This window comes from Dermacentor albipictus, chromosome 5, assembly GCF_038994185.2.
Source record: "Dermacentor albipictus isolate Rhodes 1998 colony chromosome 5, USDA_Dalb.pri_finalv2, whole genome shotgun sequence".
In the NCBI taxonomy this organism is placed as follows: domain Eukaryota; kingdom Metazoa; phylum Arthropoda; class Arachnida; order Ixodida; family Ixodidae; genus Dermacentor; species Dermacentor albipictus.
In genome coordinates this window covers 48,901,906-48,921,486 of record NC_091825.1, presented here as the reverse complement: position 1 = coordinate 48,921,486, position 19,581 = coordinate 48,901,906, and the positions used below count along the sequence as shown (strand labels likewise).

The 19,581-nt window shown below is 48.2% G+C and overlaps 1 protein-coding gene across 2 annotated transcripts; it reads right to left on the bottom strand.

The window, feature by feature from the left end:
* Positions 1 to 3,344: 3,344 nt before the first annotated feature.
* Positions 3,345 to 12,774, bottom strand: LOC135899178 (uncharacterized). 2 transcript variants are annotated; one of them, XM_070539570.1, is made up of 3 exons: positions 12,758 to 12,774; positions 5,151 to 5,692; positions 3,345 to 3,833 (listed from the first exon to the last, which is right to left on the bottom strand). In XM_070539570.1, the coding sequence occupies exons 2-3, from the start codon at positions 5,504 to 5,506 to the stop codon at positions 3,662 to 3,664; spliced, it is 528 nt and encodes a 175-aa protein (XP_070395671.1). In that variant the 5' UTR covers positions 5,507 to 5,692; positions 12,758 to 12,774; the 3' UTR covers positions 3,345 to 3,661. The 2 variants fall into 2 exon arrangements, with proteins under 2 accessions (XP_070395671.1, XP_065284517.1); XM_065428445.1 differs by lacking the exon at positions 12,758 to 12,774 and having other exon boundaries at positions 5,151 to 6,413.
* Positions 12,775 to 19,581: the final 6,807 nt, after the last annotated feature.

Sequence of the window (19,581 nt, the reverse complement as noted above, 5' to 3'; positions counted from 1 at the left end):
TTAATATCAGTGCTTGCTCAATGTACTACCACCTCGACGCAAGAAAATATATTTGTCAACGAGAACGGCTTAGAGGGTGTCGATTACCAGCAATTACTATTCACGACGGAACTACACCACCACATCGATAGCCACAAACAAACCAACTGCATATTTCTTGCTTTCGCCACGAAATATGATCGTGCAGATTGATTCATCTGCTCTTCGACTCGGCTGTTTATGTATGTCTTGCCTGAAGAATATTTATTGCACAACAACGATGTAAACACTCCAGGCCTTCATGCCGTAGGCGTCGCCGTGACGTTCTGTACAAGTCCAAGGGCGCTAAAATCGTCGCCGCGAACAGTATGTTGTACGTGCCAGTGAAAGAGTGCGAGAGTGATCCAGCCATCGCGACCCAGTCTGGCACCGCCGAAGGAAGAAAGCAGAGAGCAAACGCGCCGGCTTCCGTCGCGTGAAAGGGCGTGGAGATTTGGGTGGGAAGAAGGGGGCGGCGTTGTGCTCCGGCAGCAATGGCGCATTTCGCGTGCTGGCGCAGGCGTCACTGACGGTCTCAGCTCAGTCTCCCGCGCCCTTTATATAGAGGAAAGCGGAGAGGCAGCGTGGGAAAGAGGAGGGGGAAAGGGCGGCTTCGAATCCGCCAACGGGCGCGTACTTCGCACGGCCGCGCGCTGTCACGCGTGGCTTACTTGAAAGGCATCTGCAGACAGCTCATGCCTTAGTGCCCGCTCTTTTCTCGCCGTTCTTGAGTTGAAGCGATAGACCACACGAAGGACACTTTGGTCGCTGCTGCTGCCGCGCTTGATCGCACCAGCTATTTGACAGTGAGTGTCCGCGCTAATCGAGTGTGATGTGTTCATGTTTGTCTCCGCGCTGTGACACCATGCTTCTCAATTCAGATAATAAGCGATTGTTTCCAAGTTTATACGGCCGATAATGCTATCCTTACTTCGTATAGTCTGGTTATTTGCTATTGCAATCGATGCTTCGCTTTTCGGGCGACACTGCAACTTTTTTGTACCTTCGTTACTGGTTCATATCAGTGAATAACTTTACCTCGTCCATTTTCTGATGTAACGTCGGCTGTAGCAAAAATGAGTTTTTAATGTCTCTCTATTTCTTTGTCTATTATAAAGAGCTAATCACTAGCATTTCATTCTCCCTGCTACTAGTCATATTTAAGACATAATATTTAGAATTATTATTGCCTGTAATATTCAGCTTGACCTGCGATATTACCTACATCTATTAAGTCTGTGCTGCATTGAAATGCCCAGTGACACTTAAAAATAGAAAATGCAAAAATGCAAACTTATTTTCGTTAGCCTCAAGATATATAATTCAAACTTTTTCCGGCACCAGAAATATTGTTTCAATTCCTCGTGCAGCCATGTATCACTACGTGTTCTTCTTGCTTAAAACCAAACTTTGTTCACCCGTGTTAAATAAGTAAGGTAAAGCTGGAAAAAACCCTGGTATTTCAACGCCGGAACGTGTGTAGCTGTTCAATTGACATTCGGCAACCAGCTTACTATTTGTCTTTTGTTCGTCCTCAACCCGAATTTGCATTGTCCATTTGATCTTCGCACGAAAATCGTATGATCTCCGCCAAGGAAGCTCTCCGAAACCGAGAGCTTCATTGGGGACGACGCCCTTGAGAGTTGCGCAATGCTCAATTTTGACGCCACCTTGTGCACTTTTACAGCAATAAATGACTCCCGCTAAGGAGCTGATGGAGCTTAGTCTTCCCATAGTTGTCAGCGGACCACCGAAATTGTTGTTAGTAGAAGATAATGTACTTGACCTTACTAAGTAAATCTGGCATCTAAAGAACACTGTAGTCAGATTTATAGAAATGTGGGCCTTTAACCTGCGCTCGGCAAGTCATGAGTGGCTGGGGCCGGCCGAGAAATACCGAATTGCAATCCCTTTTCTACTTCTATGCATCTTAAGTATTGCTTCATAATATTATGGTCATACAAGCCTCACAGGTTCTTGAACATTCTTGTTCGTTTCAACATTTTCATAACTGCCCCTCAACTATAAATGGTAGTCGTTGCGAAAATAGTTAAAATTGAACGCATCGTCCAATGCACTTGAATGTCACGTCTTGTGGGTGGGACAAAGGTTTGTATTCTGCACTCCTAGCCTCCAACAGACAACCTTGACCGTAAATGGAAAGGAACACTTAGACCGCATACTTCGAACAACGCAAAAAAAACGAAAAGAAAAATCATACACCTCATTGTTACGCATGAAGGCTATAACGTGGCCTGTTGAAAAAGAGAGGTCGGCAGTGTCCATTAATGAGTTCCATAATCGGAAATATTGCTCTGGATGGTTCAACAACTAAGTATCGTGAAACATAATCTCATCCACCTGCAGTTATGTCTATTTAAGCACGATGCTAAATAATTTAGGCTGAACGGAAGCGAAATAGAGGCATGACGCCAAACGCACCAACTCAAGTTCACGTGCAGGAAGTTTTCACGAGCGCTTCGCAGTGCACTTTCCCGGGCACAGCTGACCGCTATTCATCGCGTACAGAATGAAAAGATCGGTCTGTGGACAAATACAAGAAACGCAGCACCATTCATGAGTATTTATTTACAGTTTCCAAACAAAGACAGTACCGCACATAAGGTAATCCGAAGGAGAAGTGCAGTTGCTGGAATGGAACACGCATACAGTGGAACACGCATTTGTACAATTTCTGCCCACCCCTCTGTGCACCCAACTCATATACATGACTCACATGGGAGTCGTTTGCGCAAGCCGAGGAAATTGTATTGAAACCTCGTTGGCGCAAGGAAATCATAATATTCTGGAAAAGCCGGCGACAAAAGTTACCAACATCTTCAATATAACCAAATAAATCAGTCACTGACGCGGTATTGGTTCTCTATTCTTTCGGGACCCCTGTAGTGGATAGCTTTTGGCCGCGCAGTGATACCTCAGATTTCCAGTCAAAGGCTGTCTACTAATGGAGCAGGAATTATACAATTTATCATATCAGCATCTCACAGTACATGATAGAGATGTCCACAAAGAACAATTGAATGTACATTGATGGGGACGATTACAACAACTGCTGTTTCTTAGAGGCGGACCACAATGTCATCATCTTGGCGACAATTTCATGTGCGGTAATTCCAAGTGAAAAAGTGTTGTCCGCAGTAATACCGACAACGATTCCTCTGTTCCTTTGCGTCTCAGTAAAACAAAAACAAAAGGAGCCGGGGGAGGGGGGTGGGCGGAGGATCTAACTGATCCACCCACGAAGACATAAACCATTAGAATATGCAAATTGGGTTCTTTTCGCTCTTTATCGCAATGTTGTCGCCGGCACAACATTTGAGGGACGCACGTAATATACTATTGTAGACAAAGATTTCATCTCTCTCCACGCTTTCAGTATACCCTGTTACAGTGAAACACCATAAAATACCCGTTTCGATAGCCGTTTCTTGAGTACTATCGTCTCTCTGCGATTTCGATACGGCGCTTGAAATTCATTCGAGCTCGAGAAAAATTACAGGTGTTGACGCTGTCGCACGCTTGAACGCAGTGACTCATGCACACATGGCGACGAGGCCGGGCTGAAGCTTCGCAGCCCGGATATGTTTCATTCGGGGCTCTCGGAGGAGGCTCGTCAACGTGGTCACCAGTAGCCGTCGTAGTAGCCCCCACCGTAGTGCCCGCCACCGTAGTGCCCTCCACCGTGGCGGTCGCCGTCTATGACAACTACTTTGCTCCTGGAGTGGTCGTGCTTGGGTTCGTAGTTGACATGCGCGTGTTTGCCGCCGTGCCTCACGTGCTCGTGCGTGTGGACCCTAGAAAGAAGAAACCGAGAACAGGCTTTCAACACTATTCGTTGATGTAACCCTTTAGCATGCTTTGGTGCTTGGTTTCAAGTGTCGCTTTGCCATTACGTATCGTTTTCTTTTCTTAAATCTTAGCGCTCCTTTCTACAAAACCAAGTTTGTCCGTGAAATGAGCAAATAGATTTTCATTAAACATATAACACTGGCTGAGACGCGCAAGAGGTACTCAATGCATCATCACTAAATCTGAGTTCTTAACTATCAAACATCTACTTCTTGGGCGTGGCAGAGAGTGAGATTTTATGCCGCGTGGTTGAAATAAGTACCGCCTTTAATGACCTGGCTCACTAATGCCCCACCGAAGCAAAATCGCTGTAATCAGCGTAAGCCAAGTGCCCTTCAAAATAATATTTGTTTCCTCATGTAGAATAGCACTGTAACATCTTTCCCGTTCGCTACTAGTATCCACATATGGGGCCACTTTTTATGTGAGCCAATTATTAATCCTCAGCGAAAATATCTGAGCGATTCAAATTGCGCAGCTTTGCTTGCTTGTACCAGAGTCAACCCCACTTCAAAAGAAGCAGGTCATATCTCTGCTCAGGCAGCCATAAAAAAGAAGAACGGCTGCGAGCAGCTCACGGGAATTTTTATCGAGTTGTGTCTACATTTGTGACTACGGAGTTTAGGTTTTAAAAACCCGCTTATGCGACCATTTTTCTCTGTGAGGTGTTGAAATAACCTGCGATGAACCTTTTTAAATTGTTAGTAATTTCTTTGCCTAGGTTAGTTTTCGATAAAGAGGATATAGTTAAAGCTGGTGGGTGCTTCCTGGTCTATCCAGCTCTTTCTATTTTCTTTGGTGCCACCGGAGCACCAGAGGGCCGCGCAGGGCAAGGCCCATCAAATTAAATCCCACTAGCGCTTGTCATACCCACACAGAAGTGCCGACGTGTAAATGAGCTGAGTAATTATCACCTGTGTCACAGCAGCGCAAGTAAATCGCTACTTTAGGAAATTTCAATGAATGACCCCATGACACGATACTTTGGCCGCTTTTAATAGGTGAGAGACGTTCATTAACCGAGCCTGCCTGCTGACTCTGTAAGCAGCAATGTATAGGCGCCTCCAGCAATCTCTATTGCATAAAACTACTACAACCAAGCGAAATCCCACTGTGGTGCGATGTTCCCGCAAAGCTCTTACTGCTCGTACCACCAAGCATCAACCGCGTACAATAACAATGTCCGCCAGTGTGGTTGCATCCCTACGATAGAGTGTCCCACTCCTTTCAGAGAGATCAAGGTTAAAAGAGCAGTAACTCACGGCACGGGCACCGGATACGGTATGTTGTAGGGCACAAGCTTGGTGTGCTCCACCTTCTTGTTGAGTGGCACTGGTATGGGGATGAAGGTGGTTCCTCCGGACATCAGTAGCGCCAGCTTGAGCAGCTTCTTCTCGGAGCTTGGCGCCACTAAGAGCACTACCACGAGCAATGCCAGCAGCGATGGTCCCGTTCTCCTGGCCATGATGTGTTTGTGTGCGTGCCCCTGACCGTGCACAAGGTCCCCAGGGAAGGAGGACGCGCGTTTTATAGGCGGTGGAGACGCCCTTCCGCGCCAGGACCAGTGGCCGACTTCCTCGCACCGTTCGCTGGACCGCGACGCCCGGTGCGCGCCCATCCAGGGAGGGGGTTCAGCGTGGGCCGAAACGACCACAGGAGCGGGCGGGAAAAACAAAGAACGCGCAGCAAGTCGGGAACGATGATGCGGAGGAAGCAGGAACACTTGGTACGACGGGGTCGTTCCGCCGGAGAAGAAAGCTTGCTCCGCGCAGCCCGCTTCCACCTGTCACGGCCACCGAGCGCGCTTTCCACAGCGGGTAAACATAAAGAGGAAGAGACGGAGAAAAAATGAGAGTGACTCGAAAAAGAAGGCAACTTCGTGTTTTGGCGCGGATGTTTTACTCACAACCTCAGCGTTTATGAGATGGTAACTTACCCTAACTAAGGAGTTATTTAAAGAAACCATTTGTTTCTATTCACGAAGAAGTTGGAGTTTCTTGCGTGCGAGAACGAAGTACCGCCTGGCTGAAGAAATAGAATGAGCTAGTGTTAATGTGCTTCTCGCTCTGTTTTACACGAGTGAGAAGAGTAGTTTGTAAGAAAAAATTGGGGCTCACCACAAACGAGAACGTAGGCCGCGTCAGATACGGCATTCTATTTAAAGTGTATGCGAGCACGCTGATAGGGAAACTCGTTTTAACGCCCTTGAGGGCCCCTAGGTAGACTTGCGTATCGTGATAAACAGGGTGGAACATATCGTTTCAGACCACGTAGTTAGCCTTTGCCTTTGATTTCAATTTAAGGAGTGCACGGTTTCTGTCAGACTTGTACATGTTACACAAAAAAGTAACTGATTACAAATACTACTTACTTCCAAAATGCAGTTGAATACAGTCATCAGTTACTTACCCAGAAGGGTCATTAAAAAATTCTTTCAAACTTTCGTCAACACTGCACAAATATAGAAAATAGAGCGTGTTGGTCCGCCACTTTCAATGCGTCCTCTGTAGCCCTTCCCATGTTCTTTACCTTCACAAACAATATCGTTTCAAAAATTTGGTTGGTAATCCTCCCTTGTTGTCTCGTTAAGACATTTACAGCGGCACTGAAAATTCACTCGATGTGCACACAGAAGCAAATAAGGGAAGTCCTTCCGTCATTCATTTATTTATCTAAAGTTCTTTGTACAGGGTGAATTTGCTGGTCAATCTAAGCACGCACTGCTTGTAAAATGACCAGGCAGTTGGTGAAACAACATATCAAATTCATATCCCCACAATTAATACATTCGCTCGCATATATACACTGAACACCTTCTAGTGCATGAAAAAAAAATAACACGCATTTTGATTTCCTGTTTTTTTATTATGCAATGTTGTCAAGAAAACCATCAAAGTCAAAACAAAGTCAAAACATCAAAGCGATACACAAATACACCCGTCACTTACAGGACTACAACTCAATTCTTCAAACTGCTGAATTCAAAATTATTCACAGGTATCGAAGCAAGAACATAAACAAAAGTTGAAAACAAAGCTGGTAAACAATTCCATATAAGTCACTGGCTTTACCTACTAAGTTTTATTGAGCTTGCACACCATTTTCTGATCGCTTTATTCATTTTTCGTTTCATGTTTGTTGTACATAATTCATCACTCACTTGATTAAATACTGCAGCGGCATAGTAGTTCCTGGTTCTTTTCCCATAGTGAGTGTAGACACGGGGTCTCACGTACCTCTCAGTTTGTCGCAATGCCACGTTCTTTTTTACGGCAACCCTGAATTCTTTGCTGCAGTAGTGATTCTTCAAAACTACGTAATTAAATAGTTCTTTCACTGGTAGTATAGCCAGGGCTTGGTATTTTTCCCTTGTACCTGCGCTATCAAACGCTGTACCGTAGGTGATGCTCTTGACTATTTTACAAATTACACGATTAGTTTCTTGTTTTTTTGTTTTCAGAGCAAGTGCCGTATAATGTAATGCCATACATAAGTAAAGATTCAGCTAGCGCCTTAAATACAGTAAGCTTTACTTTAAATGGAGCTGTGACGCGAAGGTGATACATCATGGCAGCAGTTGATCTAAGCTTTCTACATATGTGTTTAACGTGACTATTCCAATTAAGACATTCATCGAAATGTGGGAGCCAAGGGTAGCATATTATTCGGTCCTGTAGTGCTATTTACGTCTTACAATCGCAAACATGGGCATATTTGAGTCAGGCATCTATTATACAAATATAAACATGTGTTTAATGAACAAAAACTTGTATATGCGCCAAAAAAGTCAGACTGCACTGCGCGACGAAGACGAATTGAGCAGTAGCTCTTACCGCCTAAGGAAGTCGCCTAAAATTGCTTTTAGGCGACTTTTTTCACAACTTCAAAGTCGACCATTAGGCACCTTTCTTTTACAACTTCAAAGCTGCGTCACCGGATGTTCCTTGTTTCATAAAAACCTAATGAGTTACATGTCATCTGTTACTGAAGGTAACTGAATTACAGTGAGCACTACGGAGTGAGAAAGTATTCAAGAAATTACAATATCAAGAAAAATTTAAGTGATTACAAGTAGTTCATACATGTAATAGATTACGTGAAACTCTTCTCTCCAGGCAATGTCAACTATAGCGACTTGCAAAGGCCGTGGGTTCTCCGTGCTCAGACAAAGGGTCTGAAATATTTGCGCAGTAACATATGTTATCTGCTACCATCACGGAGCTGAAGCAAAAAGAAAGTTAAACAAATGTGTGATATGTACGTACTTGTGATGGCAGTGTAGAGTCGACTATTCTGGCCCGATGTCTTCACTACTTTATGTGAACCGAAGGGAGCAGACGTGGTGCCGTAATGTCGTGATCATTCTATGACTGATGCACTTAAATAATACGGCAAGCTACAGGCACATCAAGAAGGATCGTGTTTTACATCTAGAAGGCCGTCATCGCATGGGCCGGTCGGCGTTATAGGCACGTCGCTCGGAAACGTTGGCCACAAAAAGTCAGCTGCCTAATCCACCTACTCAAAGCTTACTAATCTCGAACGAGACCTCACATGGAACCGTTCCATACCACTGGTTACTTAGGTAGGTACACTAATAGAAGCGATCTTGTCAATGCACCTCCAACCGTTCTTGGAAAGTTATGAGGTTCAGTACACTTTTAAGGACTCCCGTTGTGGTCGATCGTACGCATACTTAGAGAATGCTTGACTTGGACACAGCTGTGCTGCATCAAATCACTGTACGTAACACGATTAGCGATGCCGATGTTTTTGGACGACAAGGGTGAGTACGTTAACGTAGCACATCAATCTGTCCGTGATGTTTTGACTGGTGAGAGAAGAGGCCGCATTACATACGCTGCATTTACGGCTCTTTTGAAGAATATATCATTCTAGTCTGCACTTGAAGTTATGAGTATAACTCAAACCTGTCTGGTCGGGATGAGAAAAGGTGGTCGGTTGACCTCTGTCCTCCACCACTGCGGTCCGGCGTTGGGGTTCTCCATGATCGCGGAAAGTGAGACCTCGCGCCTTGGAGTGGGCCAGCTCGTTGAGGTTTGTGGGGCCTCCCATAATGGATCCCATGTGAGCGGGGAACCACGTGAGAGTATGGGTGGCGATGCTTTTGCCGTCGAGGATGCGACAGGCTTCCTTACACACGGCGCCAACGCTGAAGGCGCGGATGGCTGCCCTGGAGTCGCTAAAGATATTGGCATGTCCGTCGTCCAGGAGGGCCAAGGCAATGGCCTTTTGCTCCGCCGCACGCGATAACGTGCTTCGTACCGAAGCGGCGTTAACGCTCGAACCCCTGTGGTTGATTGACACTACCGTGAAATTGTTGCACTTTCCATACTGGGCCGCGTCAACGAAGCAGCTGCCGCCAGGGAGTTCTGTTGCGCGGCGTAGGAGCGCCACCACTCTGGCCTCCCTTCCTTCTACGTTGCGCTGGGGATGCATATTGCGTGGGGCGGGCGATATGATGCTGTTATTTTCTGCTCTTTCGGAAGGTCCAGGTAGGCGTCTTCGACAGTGGCCGGGGGGACGCCCATCTCAGTTAGGAGTCGTCTGCCCGCCCTGGTGCAGGAGAGCCTGCGAATCTGTGCCCTTTCTTGTGCTTCTGCAATCTCTTCCAGGGTAATATGAATACCCAAGTGCAGGAGTCGGTCGTGTGTAGTTTAGTAGTCCTAGCGCACTTTTGATCCCCCTCCTTATCATGGCATTTAGCTTGTCTCGCTCGGCCCTCTTCCAGACGCGCATGGCCACTACGTACGTAAAATTGCACAACAAGAAAGCGTGCACTAGCCTTAACAGATTCTCTTCGCTCAGGCTTTCCTTCTGTTAGCTACCCGCCTGATTAGACCGATGACGCTATCCGTCTTCTTTGCTAATTTGTGAATGGTGATGGCATTTGTGCCTGTCCCTTCGAGTGTCATTCCCAAGATTCGAATGAACGCGACTTTAGGAATGGGATCTCCGCAATTGGTGTAGAGATTAATGTCAATTTCACTGGAGGGTTTCCAGTTCTGTGGCTTGCGGCCCTTCCTACTTGGGCTGTAGAGAAGGAGCTCCGATTTGTTTGGGGAGCACCGGAGTCCCGTGTCGGTTAGAAAGCGCTCTCTAGTGTCGACAGCTTCCTGGAGAGCGGCTTCGACTTGTCCGTCACTGCCACCCGCACACCAGACAGTGATGTGATCCGCGTAGATCGTGTGACCGATGCCCTGGACCTTGCCTAGATACCTTGAGAGGTCGACCATTGCGATGTTGAAGAGGAGTGGTGAGATGACTGACCCCTGGGGGGTGCCTCTTCTGCTCAGCTCCATTGTCTCCGATTCCAAATCTCCAGCCTTGAGGATGGCGCATCGTTTGCTTAAGAAAGACCTGACGAAGGCATGGAAGGACGAGCCCAGGTCGCACTTGGAGATGGCGTCGAGGACGAACTCGTGACGGATGTTATCAAAGCCCTTCTCCAGGTAAAACCAAGGATGGCTCTCGTGTCACGAATGCAGCGTTCCAGGATTTGGATCTTGATAAGCTTCATGGCGTCCTGGGTGGAGAGGCCTGGCCTGAAACCTATCACGTTGTGAGGGAAAAGGTCGTTGGTCTCGATATACTCGGCAATTCTGTTATGGATGGCGTGCTCGGCTACCTTCCCTACACATGACGTCAGTGAGATTGGGCGGAGGTTGTCCAGGCTCGGCGGTTTACCGGGTTTTGGGATTAGTATCACCTTCGCTAACTTCCATTCGTGAGGTACAATTCCCTGCTCCCAAATCCGATTTATCTCATCTGTAAGAAACTCGATCGATGCGTCCTCTAGATTTCTGAGAGCCTTGTTGTTAATGTGATCCGGGCCGGGTGCTGACCTACCATTGAGGTCGTGTAGGGCGCGGCGGATTTCACTGATTTTGAAAGGCTCGTCCAGCGCGGAATTCGGCTTCCCTTCGTATACTGGGTATGCCGCCCCATCGGCCGCAGTTTTGAGCGGCAGGTACTTAGCCAACATCTCCAGCATGTCCTTTTCCGAAGACGACTTCTTGGCTTCGTGGAGCGCTTTAGCGAGGACACTTCTCTGGTTTGACTTGGTGCCGGAGTCGTCGAGCAAGTGTTTGAGAAGATTCCACTTCCCTGCCGTGCGCATCTGCCCATCGATTGAATTGCAAATTTCGTCCCATTGCTGCCTAGACAGGGCTTGGCAGTGCTCGTCGATCTGCATGTTGATCTCGGCTATCTTTTTTCTGAGCTTGCGATTCAAGCGTTGGCTTTTCCACCTCTCGAGAAGTGATTGCTTAGCCTCGAGAAGGTGTGCTAGCCTGCTATCCATTTTGTCTGTCTGTAGATCCGTCTCTATGGTTTTGGTGGTGGAGAAGACATCTAGCAGAATTAGTGCGCACCATTGGACGAGGCTTTCCGGCTTTTCTCCACGTGCGGCGCGGGCCTTGCGAACCTCACGGAATTTGTCCCAGTCAGGCACCGAGAACGCCTTCTTTCTTTTCTGTTCCACTTGTAAGTTGGTGACCGCGATGTAGTGATCACTACCGAGGTCTATGAGCAGATTCGACTACATGGCTGGGCCAGCGTTTTTAACAGAGGCGAGATCCGGGACAGACTCCCTGGTCGAGGAGGTGCCCCGTCTGGTGGAAAAGGCTGGTTCCGTCAATAGAGAGAGTCCCGCATCTCCCGCCTCCTGCCACAGGCTTCTGCCCTTGACCGTGTCGTGCGTGTAGTTCCCAATTGAAAGGGGGCGTTGAAATCGCCGGCCACAACCAGGGGAGAGTTTCCGGCGAGTTTCGTTGCCCTAGTGATGATGGTTTTGAAACGTTGTCTGTGATCGCTCGGGCTGCTATAGACGTTAAGTATAAAAATGCTAGAGATATTGGATTGGCTTGGGATGAATTCTACTAGGAAGGTCTCCGTCTTGCTAGGCCGGACCCCTAGATCGTGAGCGACTGAAGTGAACTTGCTGCTGACTAATGTGCAGATTCCTCTGCCATCTCCACGGAGAGCAAGAGCTTTGTATCCCTGTAGTGAAACCTGATCAGTCATCGTTTCATGCAATAATATAACATGTGGCTTTTCTTTGTGAGTGCGAACAAACTGCTGCAGGGTGCATCTTTTATGGCGGAGTCCCCTGCAGTTCCACTGCCAAATCCTAAATTGGGTGTGGGGCGCCATCCTTGCTGTATACAGCGCCTTCCGGCGTTGCTACTAAGGTCTCGAGGGAGGTGGTTCTATTAATCGGTCCGGGAATGTGCAGTGGTGGCGGCGTAGGTACCAACGCGCCATCCGTGAAGTAAACTGGACGTACGTGGGTTGACGTCTTGATGTCCATTTCCTGCACCTTGGACTCTATCTCTGGCATTCTGTTTTCTAAGCATTGAATTTTGACATTTTGCGCGTCTAACTTCTGATCCACGACCAAGAGTCGCTGATACACTGCAGATAGTCGTTCGGTAATCTTCTTGATCTCGTAGCAGATTTATTTCAGCATTTCTGTGACTTCGGACTTGGCTTTAGCCGGTACATTTTCGGCCATGCTGGGAACGGCCTTTCTTTTGGCCGGGTTGCCCGAGTGGCTCGCATCCATGACCATGGGAACGTCTGCGGTTTGGGGAGAGGGGGTCCCCGAGGGGGATGAACTAGGGACTGTAACGGCGTGAGGTCCCCGAGGGGTTTGGGGAGAGGGGGTCACCGAAGGGATTCCTTAGGGGGTTGAACTAGCGACTGGGACGTGGTGAGGTTGATTAGCCTGTCTGAGCTGTGCTATTTCGGCTCGCATTAAATCGATTATGCTGCGCATCTCGGCATTTTCTTTTCTAAGCTGAGCTATTTCCGACGAACCATGCTCTGGCGCCGCACCCCCAGTTACCTTTACGGCAGTTCTCCCTCCACTCAGCACTCTGTCTGCCCAAGTAGCGCCTTGTTTCCCAGCACCGGCTGGCTCCCCGAACCGGACCCTGTTCTGTGGGCCCCGGGAGTGGCTTCCCGATCTGGAGAGGCCGCGGGACCTGGACCTGGAACGGCTCCTGGACCTGGACCGGGAACAGCTCCTGCACCTCGAGCGGCTTCACGAGCGGCAGCGCCTGCTCGAAGTTCTAGCCGGTTCGCTGTCGGCGTTTGTCTGCGCTGGTGACGGGTCTCGCTTCCTGGATTCCGCATTTCTTTCCCTTCTCCTCCGCCGAACGATGTACGGGAGTTGGAACCTTTGCTTGCAAATCTTGTCCGCTGTGGCGTGCGGGCCCCCGCAGAGGCTGCAAGTAGGCGAGCAGGTGTGGTTGTCGTCGGAGTTGTTAGCCCCACATTTCCTGCATAGCTTGTCCTCCGGCGCTGGGCAGACGTCGGCTCTGTGGCCTAGTCTACCGCAGACATAGCAGCAGTCGTGCTGCCTGAGGTACAAGGAGCACTTGATTAGCGCCGAGCCGTAGAATACGAAGTTGGGGACTTTGTAGCCGTCGAAAACGATGACTACCGTTTCGCTATTCTTGATTCGCTTGGCTCCCAGGGCTAACGGATTTCTCTCGTTGAGAATGCTTCTGTCCAGGTCGGCCTGGCTCTCCGACACAGCAATTTGACGTATGACACCCTTACACGTGGCGCGCGGCGCGGCGTCGTAAGTGCTGAGTTCGTACTGCTTGATGCCCAGGGTGATGCAATTCATTTTTAGATAAGCATCTGCGTTATCGCGAGACGCGGTGCTGAGGACGCTAATATTTTGTGTTGCGTTGGGGCAGACGATGTCATGGCTAGCTTTCTCGGACGTGAGTCCTGCCGCGGCGGCGACAGCCCGACCAAGCCGAGCGGAGCCCGTTTTCTGAACATGCAGACCACCCCTGGGGCGGGCGATAATCTCCCAGTGTTCCTTCGGGAGCTGAGGCATTCGCGACGACTTGATGATCTTGTGCTTTAGGCTAATGGGCTTTCTGCTGCCATTGAGATGCTCGCGGTGCCCCTGGCTGCTTGCCGCTTCACGGGTGCTGTCGCGACGAGAGACACACAGGGCGTTTTTCTTGACAGCGGTGGAGCGCCAGCCGTGCTCCTCACCAAATTCTTCCGGCGGAAGATCGTCTCCATCCATTACAACAACCATTCCCTCTGCCATGACGAGGCGGGACTAACCCTGCCCGGCGAGCGCTGGTTAGGCCTTGCCGTCAGACTGAGGGGAGCGTGGCGTCACGGAAGAGAAGCAGCACGAAAATCCAACGAAAAAGCCACCCACCGTAGAAAAGTTGGTATCTGCGGGTTGCTCTTTTCCTTATGCATCCATTGGTGCAGAAATCATAGAGATTGAGATGAATTTCTCAACGAAAATATCGAAGAAAGCAGGAGCCGGCATGGGCACGACCGTACTACTCGGCGTCTTCTTCCACCTACAGTCTCAATACCAACAGAACACAGATTATATTTGTGCAAACATTACTTGACCCACTAAATGTACAAATTCGTGATGTGCTTCCTAATAATACGCATTCAAATTACCCAGAGATCAGGTTCGACGACATTTTCCCGAACCACGCGAAACTACTCCCTTACGGCATCTTAAACGCCATGTTGCAAGACCACCTAAGCACCCTAGAAACAAACATCATCATTGCAACAGATGCCTCACAGTGCGAGGAAAAAGCTGGCATTGGAATATTTTGTCCTGCGCTCGACCGGTCTTTTTCTTTAAGATTGCCTGATTTTGTGCCTATTTTTCTGGCCGAGTTGTTAGCAGTAATCCTCGCTTTACGTAAATTAGACCCAATGATTACAACGGCTGCTATTCTTACTGACTCCTTTCCTGTATGCTCTTGCCTTACCGCTACTAATGTGTTACCCATGCTAAAACTCTTCCACTTACTAGTTCCTGCCCATGTGCTATGTATTGATTTGATTTAGGTGCCTGGTCATAAAGGTTTGTTTTTTAATGAAACTGCCGATTCACTGGCACATGCATCACTAGCTGGCCCTGTTCTTCCTATTCTACCAGTGACAGCACAGATCACGGCTTCAAGATTTCGGATGAGATCAATTACATCAGCCATATCAAACCCACATTTGACAGCTTCTCCAGAGTATAAACACCTGGCATTTCCCTGGCATAGCTATTCTTGTTATACAAAGATGCTTGAGGTCTGCCTCACCAAATTACGCTGCCGCATTCCCTCCCTAAATTTCTGTTTACACAGGTCGGGTTTGGTTCCCTCTCCCCTTTGTTCTTTTTGTGAAGAGGAGGAGACGATACAGCACTTTCTTCTATCTTGTCGCCGCTTTGCTGCGTTAAGAAAAAGATTGTTGGAGATACCGTTTAGAAGAATTGGCCTGGACTTGACAGAACCTGCAATTCTTTCGTTCGGGGCGTCCACTTCGGATTTCAGCCACAGGGATGCATGCTTCGCTGTGCAAACATTCCTTACAGAATCTAAACGAATGCCCTGTTAAATTCTATTTTTTATTATTACTATTAAATTAATTATTTCTTATTAAACAGCACCTTCCTGATTTTATTTTAGGCGGTTATTCAACCCTATTCAGTGCTATCCCCATAGATATTAGGAAATTTATGCTATATATTATTTTGGAATAATCCATCCATTTCTTGGCCAATCCCCCATCGTGGGTAGGAGCCACACGTGCCACAGGCTACAACAACAACAATCCTAATACGCAGGCTGTGATTGCACACAACGCTTCCGTGTGTAGGCCAAAACGCCTTACTATAATTTTTCTTGTCGGTGCCCAGTCTTCAGCTATGCTTACACGCTAGTTTTTTTTTCATTTAGCCCCCATTGAATTGCGACCATCGCGTTCGCGATCGAACTGGCGAGAAGCAATGTACGCGTGACGGCATAGCCAAGATCTCAGTGACACTGACATGCCCGGTGCGCCGTTGTACTTTCTTCTACTTTGTTAAATAAATCAACACTGATTGGCTCTGCATACGATACCTATAAGCCTACGCTCATGAGAGTGTTGAAGCTACGCACAAAATGGTAATCGAGGGCGACCCAGAAATGAACAAATTGTTTCGCACACAATAGTTGAGACAATATTTTCAATTTACCCTACAGGGCTCAGTCTGGTAAAGTAAGAAAAGTTGTTTCGGTAATTTGACACTGCAGTATACGTAGTGTTCGAATTCTCTGTAGAAGCATGCCATGCAGGTGCTGGATATAGTGTAGGGCTCATGCAAGAGGTGCTGTGCCAGTTCTAAGTAAACTCAACTGTAGGGAACTTGTCCTCGAGAGACAGAGAGACACAGAAGAGAGAAAAGGCAGGGGGTTAACCAGATGCACGTCCGGTTTGCCACCCTACACTTAGGGAAGGTTATAGTGGCATGAAACGTGAGAGAGGGAGAGAGCGAGAGAAAGGGGAGCGAGAGCACAGTTTCGCGCAGATTTGAAGGTGCAAAACGAGTCTGTACACGGTCGCGGAGACCTGGCGGCTTACGGTACTGCAATAACGTTTTCTGTGCCTTCTGTGCCACCGACGTGCACGGCTGTGGTCCAAAGACCTTCATTTCCGAAAATGCTTTTGAATCCAACCGGTATAATGCGCTCTTGACGTGTGATAATGCTTGACGTTGCACAGGGAAGAAAGGCACACAAAATGTGCTCAATAATTTCTGTTGTTTACCTAATCCGATGTAGAAAGAGTAGGTCTTTGTGAATTCCACACCGAACAAGAAGATCGCACAACAACGTCGCCTGAGAGCGGAAAAACCTTTTGATAGCTCTTGTACATTGAAGAATGGTTCAAATATGTGTAGATCACATTTCTCGAAGTGCAGGGCAAATGTTATGCGCATATATATTGTTAGTTTTTGATTTACAAATATTTCGGCGGGATTACGTAATATCAACCATGGCCTCACACAACCGCAGCACCAATGTTGTATCCCACACGAGGAAATGAAATGCCGCTGCAATAAGGAAGTAGTGAAACGTCAACGAACAATTTCCAGTTTTCGGACACGCATTCATTTTACTAACACCTAAAGAAGGACATGTTCGCGAGCGGATACGTTACCAACTACTCCTTGTTTCATGAACATGTTGAGTGTTGTTCACTGACGTACCTAGACACTTAGGCGCACAATTTTTATGTAAGAATGTGTCTGCCGAAGTTTATGAGCGCACAAGGACATTACAAGATAAAAGTTAAAAAACAACAACATGCATTACCAGCGCGCTACCCACATAGAACGGACACAACGAGTTTCAAACTGTGTCCTCGGAGAAACTGTGGGAGCCAAGTCCTTCGGTTCAACATTCAGCACTTTCCGAATCTGTAGACAGCTAAGCGAGTTTCAGTTATACCAATGCACTTTTTAGTAGGAGGCACCTGCATGTGCTTCCTTATTTACCTTTCATGGGCATTTCATGCAAGCATTACACCTGCGATGTTCCAGGCCACTAACATACCCGGAGCACCTTCCTGGACATTACAGAGGCAATTAGCGAGGCTTCAAACACCTGCAATTACGAATAAGGCTCAAGGTTCTTCCATTGACGGGAAATAGTTCAGCCTGTCCCGTATACTTGCATTACAGTGGGACTGTACAAATATAAAGCGAGAGCTCGGTCACATGATCGGCCACAGCGGCTTCATTTGTTATCCCGCAACTTGGCATTACCAGGCCCGATTTCAACTGGACCACAAATCGACATCTACGGCTGCGGAATGGGCTGCAATATGAGAGGCTGTCCATTTTATGAAAACCCAGACACCTCATAATTGGATGGTGTTCCACGAAGCGAAATCAGCGTTTCAGACACTAAATGACTGTGAAAGAAAAGACCATACTGCCTGCTCGAGCTGGAAATCACCAAACTTCATCACAGTGCCTAGCAAGTTGACCACTTTATCGTCTTGAATGGCTGACTGATCAGTGTGATACGAGTACCAGTGAACTCGCTGGCAGCGAGGTAAGATCGTCATTCTCTTCCTTTGATAAAGTGGGGATGGCCTGCTCACCGCCGGACATTAATTCAATGATGAAGGCACTCGCGTAAAACCTGAGAAAGACATGCATTGCCCACTCTGACTACATCCATAGCCACCTACAGGTGATCAACACAGGTGGTAAATTCCGTTTGCCATCGTAGGTTACGTGGAGTAAAGCGTCATTGCTACGCAGGATTCGGCTGGGCGTTGCCTCCGCCTGTTGCTACGCGTACATGATCGGCCAGTCGAATAGCCCTGATTGCGAACACCGTGAGATGCCTGAAACGCTGGAATACAAATTATGTGATTGCATAGCATATGTGCTGGAGCGACGAACGTTAGATAGTTCCCAAGCGAGCGTTGGAAGGCAACCGCTACCGGAGGTCGCTACTCTCAGCCCATGGCCTGCCCTGGAGCTTCAGTGTGGACGAAGTGGAGCTTCAGTGGACGAGTGGAGCTTCAGTGTGGAGCTTCAGTGTGGGAAGACGAAGAAGTGGCTCTTGTGTGGAACCCCGTTTTCTACTGCTCTCATTTTGCGAGTATTTTTGCGTGTTTTCGGGAGGCGCCGCTTCCAAGACCTTCGGCGATGGAAGCGGAGTCAGCTAGATGTCCGGAGGAGACCGACGTCACAGCGTCGAGCGCTCCGAGGAAGCGCAATCACCTGATGAGCGACACAGGCAGCGAGGACACCTTGCTGTACTACTCTGCTTCAGAAGAGGATCTGTCGGATGACGGCGACTACCTGACCGTTGGGAGGCAAAAAGGAAAAAGGAGAATGGTCACTGCCTCCTCGTCTTCAACAAGGACGACGGCGGCAGCAAAGGCCCATGACGCGGCTCATATCATCCTCTTTCTACCCGAGACGCCCGCCGACAACCTGAATCGGCTGAACAGGCAAGCCACATCTGTAACACTAGAGGCTCTTGTTCCAAATGAGATCACGGATATGAGAGTTAACACCTGCAAGAACATTCTCGCAGTTGACGTCAAGAACAGAGCAGCATTGGATATCTTGAGTACAGTGAAAACGCTGGGCAAGATAAATGTTCGCACGACAATACCACAGGACAGCAATACTATATCAGGTGTGATTTATGATGTCGTTGAGTCAATCGACGACAACGATCTGCCTATTTTGGTCAAACCCGCCACAGCAGATGTATCTATTATTGAAATCCGTCGCCTAGGAGTTTCACGCTGTGTGAGGATAACTTTCAAGGGAGGTATCTTGCCGTCCCACGTGAAAGTTGGATTTTTTCGTCATCCAGTGCGACCGTTTGTTCCAAAACCGCTCCAGTGCCGTAATTGTTTGAAGATCGGGCATGTCAGCGGCATATGCAAAAATTCGACCATGTGCGCAAGGTGTTCTGAGCAGCACAGCGCTGATGCTTGTCGTGCGACTCACTTCAAGTGTGCCAATTGCTCTGGTCCTCATGAAGCATCGTCGAAAGACTGCCCGAGACACAAGACAGAGCGGGAAGTCCTACAACAAATGGTGAGAGACAACTCAACTCACAGAGAGGCCGCCGCCAAAGTACGACGGCGTCGTGTCCGCCATCACCGCAGACGATCCTCGTCTACTAGAAATACTGACACCGTCGCAAGACACACGCTACTTCCTGATGCTAGTGCTCCCAAGGCGCTCACCCACACTAACAACACGGTGTCTGGAGACGCAGCGAATACCTCTACTGCAAACGACTGGCCTGCACTTCCGACATTACGTCCTCCAGCCCAACGAAGGTCGACGGTGGACTACCGACGCAC

Excerpts from the sequence above, each read along its gene's own strand:
- LOC135899178 (XM_070539570.1), bottom strand. The coding sequence starts at position 5,506 with ATGGGCGCGCACCGGGCGTCGCGGTCCAGCGAACGGTGCGAGGAAGTC. Across the intron at positions 3,834-5,150 it reads CCGTATCCGGTGCCCGTGCC|GGTCCACACGCACGAGCACG; the intron begins GTGAGTTACTGC and ends TCTTCTTTCTAG.